The sequence below is a fragment of the Hemitrygon akajei genome, chromosome 4 (assembly GCF_048418815.1).
Source record: "Hemitrygon akajei chromosome 4, sHemAka1.3, whole genome shotgun sequence".
Lineage (NCBI taxonomy): Eukaryota > Metazoa > Chordata > Chondrichthyes > Myliobatiformes > Dasyatidae > Hemitrygon > Hemitrygon akajei.
This window is the reverse complement of record NC_133127.1, coordinates 31,292,840-31,305,661: the sequence shown is the minus strand read 5'-3', so window position 1 is coordinate 31,305,661 and position 12,822 is coordinate 31,292,840. Positions and strand designations below refer to the sequence as shown.

The window sequence follows — 12,822 nt, the reverse complement described above, 5'->3', positions numbered from 1 at the left end:
GGCTAACAAGGATACAAAGATCCCTCTCAAGACTCCACCTTGTCACTCTCAATAATCTGGGGTAAATCCATCAATCTCGGGGTTTATCGACATTAATATTCTTCTAAAGACATCCATAACTTCTGTCTGGATGTTGACATACCCGAGAATATCAGTATACCCCTGAACTCTGTATCTTCCATGTATGATAAAATACAACAGTCAATTTACCACAGTAAGATGATTCTAGATTTTCTCTTTCTCTGACTGGTATGTACTCTGACAGCTGAGCTGCATCAATAAATACAGCACAAGGGTCTCATGGCATATAGTACCATGGACCAAATCTGACTGAAATCATTTTTAATTATACGTATATTAAGGGTATCATCTACATTGCAGATCTAAAATTTTAAAATATTTTAGTTGTCCTCATCTGAATTTTTGAAAAATAAATATATCAGCAATTTTACCTTATATGGCGAAATGTGAGTATCAGAGGGAAATGCCAGCATACCCATCACTTGTCGCACCTCATCCAGCTGTCCTCCTTCTGCTTGACTGAAGTGTCTCCGAGCATGCCTAAAACAGTAAACAAGAGCCAAACTTTCAGTGAATAAGTATATTACTTCAGTAAAACTTCTACAGTCAAAATACAGTTCTGAGTTATTAAATATTTGATAATGTTTAGAAGGCATTACACTTTGACTGAAATTGATCTAAAGAGTCCGATTCAACACTGAGTAACTCCTTTCTAGCAGACTAGGATTAGGTTTCATTAGCACAAACAAGAGAAAATCTGGAAATCCAAGCAACACACACAAAATGCTGGAGGAACTCAGCAGGCCAGGCAGCTTCCATGGAAAAGCATACAGTCGATGTTTCAGGTTGAACTCCTTCAGTAGGACTGGAGAGAAAAAGATGATTAGTTTTAAAGGGGGGGGGGGAAACGGAGAAACACAAGGTGATAGGTGAAACAGGGAAGGGAAAAGGTGAAATAGAGTGCTGGGAAGTTGATTGGTGAAAGAGATACAGAGCTGGAGAAAGGGTAATACAATAGGAGAGGACAGAAGGCCATGGAAGAAAGAAAAAGGGGGAGGAGCACCAGAGGGAGGCTATGGGCAGGCAAAGAGGTAAGGTGAGAGAGGGAAAAGGCAATGGGGAAGGGGGGCATTACCAGAAGTTTGAGAAATTGATGTTCATACCATCAGATTGGAGGCTACCCAGACGGAATACAAGGCATTGTTACTTCAACCTGACTGCGGCTTCATCGCAACAGTAGAAGAGGCCATGGATAGACATATTGGAATGCGAATCGCAAGTGGAATTAAAACAGTTAGCCTCTGGGAGAAGCACTCTCCCAACCTGCATCGGGTTTCACCAATATACAGGAAGCCATACCAGGAGCACTGGACACAGTATATGAACCAAACAGACTCACAGGTGGTGTCACCTCACCTGGAAGGACTGTTAGCACACAATTCTCCGTAACTTCTGCCACCTCCAATGGGATCCCACCACCAAGCATATCTTACCCTCCCCACCTCACTCCCCTCAACACTTACTGCATTCCACAGGGATTGCTCCCTATGCAACTCTCTTGTCCATTCATCCCTCCCCACTGATCCCCCCCCCCCCCCCCCCGGCACTTGTCCTTGCAAGCAAAACAAGTGCTACACCTGCCCTTACATCACTCCCCTCACTAGCATTCAGGGCCCCAGTCCTTCCAGATGAGGCAACACCTCACCCTTGTGTTTGTTGGGGTCATATACTGTGTATGGTGCTCCTGATGTGGCCTCCGGTATATTGGTGAGACTTGATGCAGGTTGGGAGACCACTTCGCCGAGCACCTATGCTCCGTCCGCAAGAAGAAGTGGGATCTCCCGGTGGCCACCCATTTTAATTCCACTTCCCATTCCAATACGTCCATCCATGGCCTCCTCTACTGACACAATAAAGCCACAGTCAGGTTGGAGGAACAACAGCTTATGTACTGTCTGCGTAGCCTCTAACCTGATGGTATGAACATCGATTTCTCGAACTTCTGGTAATGCCCCTCCCCTTCACCATTCCCTTTTCCCTCTCTCACTTTCTCTTTTCCAGCTCATTGCCTCCCTCTGGTGTTTCTCCTCCTTTTCATTCTTCCATGGCCTTCTGTCCTCTCCTATTAAGAATCCCCCTTCTCCAGCCCTGTATCTCTTTCACCAATCGACTTCCCAGCTCCTTACTTCACCCCCCTTTTCACTTATCCGCTTTCGTTTCTCCCTCCCCTCCCCTCCCCCATCCTTTAAATCTATTCCTCATCTTATTCTCCTCCAGTCCTGCCGAAGGGTTTCAGCCCGAAACATCATCTGCTTTTCTTTTCCATAAATGCTGCCTGGTCTGCTGAGCTTCTCCAGCATTTTGTGTGTGTCGCTTTCATTTGAACAAATTGTTTTACTGAAATGGGATTTCACATGAAATGAGTAAAAATACAATCAGAGTAAACAGAAAAATTGTGTAGAAAGCAAAATTAAATCAAATTATTTCCTGTCAATCACACCCCTCTGGACTTAACATTGAATTTAAAAATTTCAAATAACAAGCATTTCCAATTATCAGAACTTGCCAGTCTGATTAAAGGATGTCAAGCTGTAATGTTAATTAAGTTTTTCTGTCAACAGATGCCACCTGATTTGAGAGATATTTCTAGCAATTCACATTTCCAGCAACTGCAAGATTTTATATTGGAAATGATTTTTCTAGTCCCCTCTTTTTCACTTTTGTCATCATTTCTCCGATTGTACCTCCTCCATGTGAAAAATCTGCAATTAAATCAGCCTTTATCATCACAGTATCTCTTAGTTTCATCAAATGCACAGATTTCCTTTGCTTTCTCCACTCCTCTCTCCCTCTTCTGTAACTTAAAACCCAGTTCTGATGAAAAGTCATCAACTTGAAACATTACATCAGTTTCTCTGTCTACAGGCACCGCGTGACGTAGTAAGTGTCTCACCATTTTGCTTGTATTGTAACTTCCCCTTTGCTGGATCCAAAGCCAGGAAGCCACAATTAAATTAATGGGGCCTTGGTTGATACACAAATTATAATCTAGAAGGCAATTTCCTCAGTGTAATGCTGGAGAATCTCAGAAAACATTGGGGTCACAACCCAAAAAAACCCTTTTTTTTCCTTTCGGTTAGTCCTGACGAAGGGTCTCAGCCCAAAACGTCAACATTGCTTCTCCCTATAGATGCTGCCTGGCCTGCTGTGTTCTACCAGCATTTTGTGTGTGTTGTTTGAATTTCCAGCATCTGCAGATTTCCTTGTATGTGGGGTCACAACCATATCCTTTGCAGCCCAGCAAAGAATAAACTAACAGGTGTAGTCTGTAATGCCTTTTCTGGATGTGTGTTTCACTGTCTGTGTATGTGTGGGTTTTAGGTTAGTATTAACTGGTTTAATAGCAGAGTGAATAGTCAGAGAACATTTGTTAAGCATATTTTAGCACCATACTAGTAGATTTAGGTTATTCAGCCCATTGAGTCTGCTCCACCATTCCATCATAGCTTATTTATTATCCCTCTCAACCTCATTCACCAGCTTCTCCATGTAACCTTTGATGCCCTTCCTAATCAAGAACCTATGAACCTCTGCTTTAAATATACCCAATGAATTGGCATCCATAACTATGTACAACCAAGAAATAAAAGATGCATGTTTACACCATTGGGTGTAAGTAAAATAGCTGCTTCCAAAACGACTTCAAAATACTTCACAGTAAAGAATATGCTTTGTGCATATATATTTGCATTACTAATAGCAATCATTTCAAGACATTAGAAAAATATGACCAACTGTGTGTCCAAACTTCCTCCAAATTCACTTGGATACATTGGGCTGGGCATGGCATTCTCACACCCGACACCAGAACACCAAACAGTCAAGTCTGGAGGAAAATAAGGCTTCCTAAGAAAAGACTGGCAACATTAGAGGTATAAATAGTAGACCATAGGGGTTGGCTGAAAATCTGAGGTATCATTCATCCCTGAAAATTAAGCAAACTTGCTCAAATTCAGGCTAATCACCAGGGGTGCTGGAGTTGGTGACATGGACAACAGAACCTGATCTGTGGTGAAGCCTAAGAAGGTCGTCTTTTTTTTTTGAGAAACTGCAGTGGCAGGTTTTTGTGAGATTCATCTTGGAAATGGGAAGGTGGAAATCAAAGTTAAAGCAAAAATGATGAATAAAAAGCAAAAATATATCTGGAAATAATATTTGGATAACCCAGTGGAATTGCAGTTTGTATTGCTGCTCCACAGCTCCAACAACCTGGAATTAATCCCGAATTGAAGTAGAGTGTAATCATAAGGAATCATGGGGAAAACAGGAGATGGGAAAACAATATGGTTGGTACACACTGAAAAGTTCTGATTCCTGTGGTAATGTTTGATCAGTATGTTTTACTTTGTTTTCAACTTAGTTCCTGATAACTTGTTTAAAAAAAAGCTAATCTCTGAATTGTCCAACGCATTCTTTGTGTGACGACATAGCTTTCCTCCAACATCCCAAAGCATTTCCAACTGGTAAGTTCGTCGGCTATTTAAATTGCCTTCAGTGTTGCTGGGTAGCACTGGAAATAGGAGATGGCGATGTGGCAGAGAAAAGGTTGCAGGCAAAAATGTGGGGGAATGGGATTGCTCAGAGGCAGCACATGTTTAGTGGGTAAAGTCAAATGAGAAAATTCCTCTCAGACATAGTGGGGTGAAATATATATTTTTCTCTCTTCAGCAAAGGAGGATGAGAGGTAATTTGATAGTGGCAAAAAATGAGAAGAGGCAAAGATAGAAGGATAGGTAGAGACTTTTTCCCGGGTGGAAGTGGCTGATATGAGAGTGCATAATTTTAAGGTGATTGGAAGAATGTGTAGGAGGGAATATTAGAGGTAGGTTTATTTTAACCAGCTGCTTTTTTGCAGGTAATGTGTTTTTTTTTGTTTGTATTTGTATATTATTGACAAAAATGACATCTAAATTGCAAAAGCAAACAATTGCTTTAAAAAAGCAGCTAACACCCACTTACTATTACAGTCGGCCATCCTTATCCACGAGGGATTGGTTCTGGGACCCCTCGCAGATAGCAAAAACTGTGGATACTCAAGCCCCTTATTCAACCTGTCTCAATGCGGTGGACCTTAGGACCCAGCAGAACCCCAGACCTCATTTATCCTGTCTCAGTGCAGTGGACATTAGGACTCGGTGGTCGAGCTCTGAATCCGCAGTCTGTTCATGAAAATAATCACGGTCATGATTGAAAATAAAGTGCAAATAATAAAGCGATTGGAAAGAGGTGAAATGCCGTTGGTCATTGGAAAAGCGTTAGGCTACAGGCGGTCAATGATTGGAAAAATTTAAAAAGATAAAGTGAGAAAGGCCCTGCCCCGATTAAAGCTACATTATTACTAAGCAACGCAGTGGTTTAATTATTGGGTTTTGGGTTTTTGATCCTCCACATCAACCAGGCACGGATGGAGAGTGCGCTTGGAAGTGGTCTGTCACTGGATCAAATTCGGGAACTTCCGTTCCCAAGCCCAGCGCTGAAACATATGTTCTTAAGTGTTTTATATGCATAGAAAGGTAAAATATATACTATATACTAAGACAAATACTTGACTGACGCTAAATAATACCGGATATACCTGTCCCGACTTACTTAGTAAGAGAACATCTGATTTTTTTTCGATCCTGATCCACAGTAACCTACGTACATCCTCCCGTATACTTTAAATCATCTCTAGATTACTTATAATACCTAATACAATGTAAATGCTATGTAAAATAATTGCTATACTGCATTATTTAGGGAATAATGACAAGAAAATAAAGTCTGTACATGCTCGAACAACAAGTGCTGGAAGAGCACTTCTGGGTTTTCTCGATTTGCGGTTGGTTGAATTCGCCCATGCGGGACTCATGGATAAGGAGGGCTGACTGTACTTTGGTCAAAGCTGATTCAATACAAACACAAGATACGATTTTGCTTTATTTTTCTCAGGTAATCTTGTGTTCACAGTGCCCTAGAAATATTGCCATTACAGAATATGATAAAATAATTGTTACATTAGCAGATTACAAATCAGATTTATTATCACAGGCATGTGACATGAAATTTGTTAACAGCAGCAGTTCAATGCAATACGTAATATAGAAGATAAAAATAATAGTAATAAATAAATCTTATTCAGTAGATTTAATACAGTACACATATATTGAATAATTAAAAATCATGCAAAAAACAGAAATACTATATATTATAAAAAGTGAGGTAGTGTCCAAGGGTTCAATGTCCATTTAGGAATTAGATGGCGGGGGGAAGAAGCTGTTCCTGAATCGTTGAGTGTGTGCCTTCAGGCTTCTGTGCCTCTTAACCTGATGGTAACAGTGAGATGGTAACAGGGAAGTACATTAGAACATACAACTTTGATAAAACCTAGATCTAATTATTTGGAAATTTCAACTAGTCGGGAGTCTGATGATGTTTACTTTGCAGCTCCCCAGGTACTGGTTTCCACATTCCCTGTAGACGTTAAATTCAGTGGAAAATTTATTAGAATACTGTGTAAGGTCTTAAAAGGCGTATTGGAGTAATGTCCTATTGTCTGGAGAAATTCAAACAGTACAGCACCTAAATCCAGATTATTGGGTTTAAAGAAACTTGAAATAATTCAATTTGGAAAGTTTACTTGCAGCTGTTGAGGAATATAAATTGTTAGTGAAATAACATGGAATAAAAAAGCTTGCAGTAACATTTTGATCATGAAGCCAAACTAGTAAAACCATCCAGAATATAATGTCCTTTGTGGAACAAATAGCCACCTGTCCTTGATCCACAGCAACATGACTGACTTTTAACTGCTCTAGGTGGCCAAACAAGCCCTTCAGTTCTTACACAATTGGGATGGATTTTAACAGCTGCATTTTCTATTGATGTCAACATCTGAAGGAATTAGGGAAAATCTTTCAAGAGCAAAAAAGGCACTACTTTGACAATTCAAGCACTTCTGACTACTGTATTCTGCTTGGCTCCTTCGACAGTTATGCTGATCCACAATAGTTGGAATGCATTCATCATGGTTCCTGCATAAACAATAGTGGAATACTGTAGGAGTACAGAAAGGCTCCAGACATTTGTACCTCTATTTATTTCGCAACATTTGGAAGCTAAAATATACTTTGAACCTTGAAGGATTACTGTTTCTCTATTTCCCAAGCTTCACCTGCCAGCTTCCACTGTAAACATATTTTGAAGGAGCACAGGATTGTACTATCTTTGAAGTAGAACACTCACATGAACAGTCCTAAGTGAAGGGCATAAAATCAGGGTAATTACTACGCTGGTGGACCAGATCTTCATGTTAAAGTTTTAATGTTGCCTTTTTCCTCCTTGTAAACCAAAATCAATGCCATTTCACTCAATGTAAACTGAATCAGGATATAGAATTCAAATACCTTTGTTAAATATACAAAACCAAGAATGTTTATTTCACAGTATAGGGTTCAATATCTTGGTAATATATTAAGAGCTTTCCTGCAAGTTGTCATATCTAATATGTTATGATAGAACAAGGACATGAGGCTAACAACCAGCCAAATCTGAGCAGAGTATGCCATGATCCCTAACACTTAATGATTTAAACAGGTTGAATAAGGTATCTACACTCAATGGCCATTTCAAGGTTCAATGAGAAGGTCTTCTGCACAACAATGTTGTGACACGTGGCTATCTGAGTTACTGTCACCTTCCTGTCAGCTTGAACTGGTCGGCCGTTCTCCTCTGATCTCTCTCATTAACAAGGTTTTTTTGCCCACAGAACTGCCATGCAATGGATATTTTTTGCTTTTCACGCCATTCTCAGTAAATTTTGGAGAGTGCTGTGCATGAAAATTCCAGATCAGCAGTTTCTGAGATACTCAAATCACCTCGTCTCACACCAACAAACATTATGAAGTCAAAGTCATTGAGATCACATTTCTTTCCCATTCTGATGTTTGGTCTGAACGACAACTGAACCTTTTAACCACGTCTGCATGCTTTTCAGCCACTTGGAAGAGGTGGTTGATGCAATGATGTTCTCTGATTCAGAAAGCAGGATGACGCCTCTGCTGTTACAAGCACCTTGATGATGCACGAGATTATGTTGCTGTCTCCAAGTTTGGTGAACTCAGGTTTGACTCCAGCCTTAAGGTGCCTCAAGCCTGCGTGATTTCCTGTCACCACATATTTCTACCCAGTAATTCAATTCAACAAGTCTCCATTGGCCCTCACCAATTTTTATTGATGTACCACAGCAAGCATCCTATCTCAATGCATCACAGATTGGTATGGTAACTGGTCTGCCCAAAACTGTAGTTGTGCATATAGTTCAGCACATCATAAAAAGTATAGGCTTCCCTCCACGCTCCTAGCTGCCTTAGTAAATCAGCCAGCGTAATCAAAGACTGCTCTTACTCCACTCTTTCTTTTCCCCCTTTCAATTAGGCAGAAGATAATAATACCTGAAAGCCCCTACCACCAGGCTCAAGAACATCTTTTATCCTGCTGTTTTAAGTCTACTTAACAGTCCCTTAATATCATAAAATGGACTCTTACCTGACAATCTACCTCATTATGGCTTTGGTTTTGCACCTTATTCTCTACTTGCACTGCACTTTCTCTGTAACTGTTGCTTTTCCCTGACATTGAAACAATGAAATGATCTGTATGCATGATATGCAAAACAAAATTTTTCACTGTACCTCGGTACATCTGACAATAAACATTTTTTTTCTCAAAATAAAGAAGGAACAGTAAGGAAATTGGTGAAAACATTCAGTTCATGTCTCAGGAAGACATGGAAGCCCATCTTACAAAGTATGTGTTGCCTTGCTCATTCAAAAATGTTCTGTCCCAGCTGTAGAACAATATGTTGTTTCCACATTGGTTTGATCAGTCTACTCAGAACCAACAGAGGTAGAGTCATTGTCAATGACAAGGGTTTCCCAAGAAAAATATCCCATACAAGTATGATAAACATGCTTAGACACCAATTCCTGCTTCCAGCCCCACACTAACACAAGCCAGTCCAAATGGAAGCATGCTGGAGTTACATGGTATGGCAAGTGCATTCTTCAGGTATGAGTTGTGCATGGGTTGCACACTGCCAGAGAGCAAGCATTTATGGTAAGGAGTAATTTCAAAGGGGATGCGAGGGGCAAGTTTTTTTTTGTTTTTTTTAAAACACAGATTGGAGGATACCTGGAATGTGTTGGGGTGTTGGTAGAGGCAGGTACATTAGGGACTTTTAAGAGATAGGCATACAAATGTGAGGAAAATGGAAGGATATGGACATTGTAGGCATAAGGGATTAGTTTAGTTGGCCATTTGATACCAGTTTATTTGGTTTGGCACAACACGATGTACTGAAGGGTCTATTCCTGTGCTGCCATGTTCTATATTCTATGTTCTTATCAGAAATCACAGTAATTGAATTAATTTATCAAATGCAACCAGAGTAAAATCTTTACACTATGGCTGTCTCAGTTGTACCAATTAGAAGAACAATAGATAGATAGATAGATAGATACTTTATTCATCCCCATGGGGAAATTCAACTTTTTTTCCAATGTCCCATACACTTGTTGTAGCAAAACTAATTACATACAATACTTAACTCAGTAAAAAATATGATATGCATCTAAATCACTATCTCAAAAAGCATTAATAATAGCTTTTAAAAAGTTCTTAAGTCCTGGCGGTTGAATTGTAAAGCCTAATGGCATTGGGGAGTATTGACCTCTTCATCCTGTCTGAGGAGCATTGCATCGATAGTAACCTGTCGCTGAAACTGCTTCTCTGTCTCTGGATGGTGCTATGTAGAGGATGTTCAGAGTTTTCCATAATTGACCGTAGCCTACTCAGCGCCCTTCGCTCAGCCACCGATGTTAAACTCTCCAGTACTTTGCCCACGACAGAGCCCGCCTTCCTTACCAGCTTATTAAGACGTGAGGCGTCCCTCTTCTTAATGCTTCCTCCCCAACACGCCACCACGAAGAAGAGGGCGCTCTCCACAACTGACCTATAGAACATCTTCAGCATCTCACTACAGACATTGAATGACGCCAACCTTCTAAGGAAGTACAGTCGACTCTGTGCCTTCCTGCACAAGGCATCTGTGTTGGCAGTCCAGTCTAGCTTCTTGTCTAACTGTACTTGTAGGTCTTAACCTGCTCCACACATTCTCCATTAATGATCACTGGCTCCATATGAGGCCTAGATCTCCTAAAGTCCACCACCATCTCCTTGGTCTTGGTGATATTGAGACGCAGGTAGTTTGAGTTGCACCATATCACAAAGTCCTGTATCAGTTTCCTATACTCCTCCTCCTGTCCATTCCTGACACACCCCACTATGGCCGTGTCATCAGTGAACTTCTGCACATGGCAGGACTCCGAGTTATATTGGAAGTCCGATGTGTACAGGGTGAACAGGACCGGAGAGAGCACGGTCCCCTGCGGCGCTCCTGTGCTGCTGACCACCGTGTCAGACCTACAGTCTCCCAACCGCACATACTGAGGTCTAACTGTCAAGTAGTCCACTATCCAATCCACCATGTGAGAGTCTACTCCCATCTCCGTTAGTTTGTGCCTTAAGATCTTGGGCTGGATGGTGTTAAAGGCACTAGAGAAGTCCAGGAATGTAATCCTCACAGCACCACTGACCCCATCTAGGTGAGAGAGGGATTTGTGCAGCAAATACGTGACAGCAAATAGTTGAAAGGGATTCTGCAGTTAGGGGAAAATCTTTTTGTTGCTTTCAATTCTGGGATGAAAGGTCATCTCTTTGGTACCAGAATGAAGACTGCTTCTGTACTTCAAGCCCCATAATTTTTGCTGTTCATTTATAGAAATATAGAAAACCCACAGCACAATATAGGCCCTTCGGCAACAAAGCTGTGCTGAACATGTCCTTACCTTAGAAATTACCTAGGGTTACCCATAGCCCTCTACTTTTCTAAGCTCCATATACCTATGCAGGAGTCTCATAAAAGACCCTATCGCATCCGCCTCCACTACCGTTGCCGGCAGCCTATTCCATGCACTCACCACTCTCTGCATAAAAGTTACCTCTGTACACACTTCCAAGCACCTTAAAACTGTGCCCTCTCGTGCTAGCCATTTCAGCCCTGGGAAAAAGCCTCTGACTATCCACACAAACAATGCCTCTCATCATCTTATACACCTCTGTCAGGTCACCTCTCATCCTCCATCGCTCCAAGGAAAAAGGCCAAGTTCACACAACCTATTCTCATGAGGCATGCTCCCCAATCCAGGCAACGTCCTTGTAAATCTTCTCTGCACCGTTTCTATAGTTTCCACATCCTTCCTGTACTAAGGCAACCAGAAATGAGCACAGTACTCCAAGTGGGGTCTGACCAGGGTCCTATATAGCTGCAACATTACCTCTTGGCTCCTAAACACAATCCCGCAATTGATGAAGGCCAATGCACCATATGCCTTCTTAACCACAGAGTCAACCTGCGCAGCAGCTTTGAGGGTCCCATGGACTTGGACCCCAAGATCCCTCTGATCCTCCACACAGCCAAGAGTCTTAACATCTACTATCTCTACTCCCTTTCTTGAATAAGGGAGCAACATCTGCAACCCTCCAATCCTCCAGAACCCCAATGATGATGAAAAGACCATCGCCAGAGGCTCAGTAATCTTCTCCCTCACCTCCCACAGTAGCCTGGTGACTTATCCAACTTGATGCTTTCCAAAAGCTCCAGCACATCCTCTTTCTTAGATTCTACATGCTCAAGCTTTTCAGACCACTGTAAGATATCCCTACAATTGCCAAGATCCTTTTCCATAGTGAATACTGAAGCAAAGTATTTATTAAGTATCTCTGCTATCTCCTCCAGTTCCATATACACTTTTCCACTGTTACACTTGATTAGTCCTATTCGCTCACATCTTATCCTCTTGCTCTTCACATACCTGCAGGATGCTTTGGGGTTTTCCTTAATCCTGTCCAGCAAGGCCTTCTCATGGCCCCTTCTGGCTCTCCTAATTTCATTCTTAAATTCCTTCCTGCTAGCCTTATAATCTTCTAGATCTCTATCATTACCTAGCTTTTTGAACCTTTCGTAAGCTTTTTTCTTCTCGACAGGATTTACAACAGCCTTTGCAAACCACAGTTCTTGTACCCAACCATCCTTTCTATCTCATTGGAAAGTACCTAAGCAGAACTCTATGCAAATATCCCCTGAACATTTGCCATATTTCTTCTGTACATTTCCCTGAGAACATCTGTTCACAATTTATGCTTCCAAGTTGTTGCCTGATAGCCTCATATTTCCCCTTACGCCAATTAAATGCTTTCCTAACTTGCCTGTTTCTATCCCTCTCCAATGTTATGGTAATGGAGATAGAATTGTGATCACTATCTCCAAAACGCTCTCCCACTGAGAGATCTGACACCTGACCAGGTTCATTTCCCAATACAGTACCAGATCAAGTACAGTCTCTCCTCTTGTAGGCGTATCTACATGTTGTGTCAAGAAACCTTCCTGCACACACCTAACAAACTCCACCCCATCTAATCCCCTTGCTGTAGGGACATGCCAATCAATAATTGGGAAATTAAAATCTCCCACCACAACAACTCTGCTATTATTACACCTTTCCAGAATCTGTCTCCCTATCGGCTCCTCAATGTCCCTGTTACTATTGGATGGTCTATAAAAATCACCCAGTAGATTTATTGACCCCTTCCTCTTCCCAACTTCCACCCATGGAGACTGTTGACAATCCCTCCATGACTTCC

The 12,822-nt window shown here is 41.4% G+C and overlaps 1 protein-coding gene across 1 annotated transcript in view; it reads right to left on the bottom strand.

The window, feature by feature from the left end:
* Positions 1 to 12,822, bottom strand: part of maea (macrophage erythroblast attacher, E3 ubiquitin ligase) — a 90,930-nt gene that overhangs the window by 10,862 nt on the left and 67,246 nt on the right. The window contains exon 6 of the mRNA XM_073042244.1: positions 453 to 561. Within this exon, the coding sequence (XP_072898345.1) occupies positions 453 to 561 (109 nt within the window). The remainder of the gene's footprint in view (positions 1 to 452; positions 562 to 12,822) is intronic.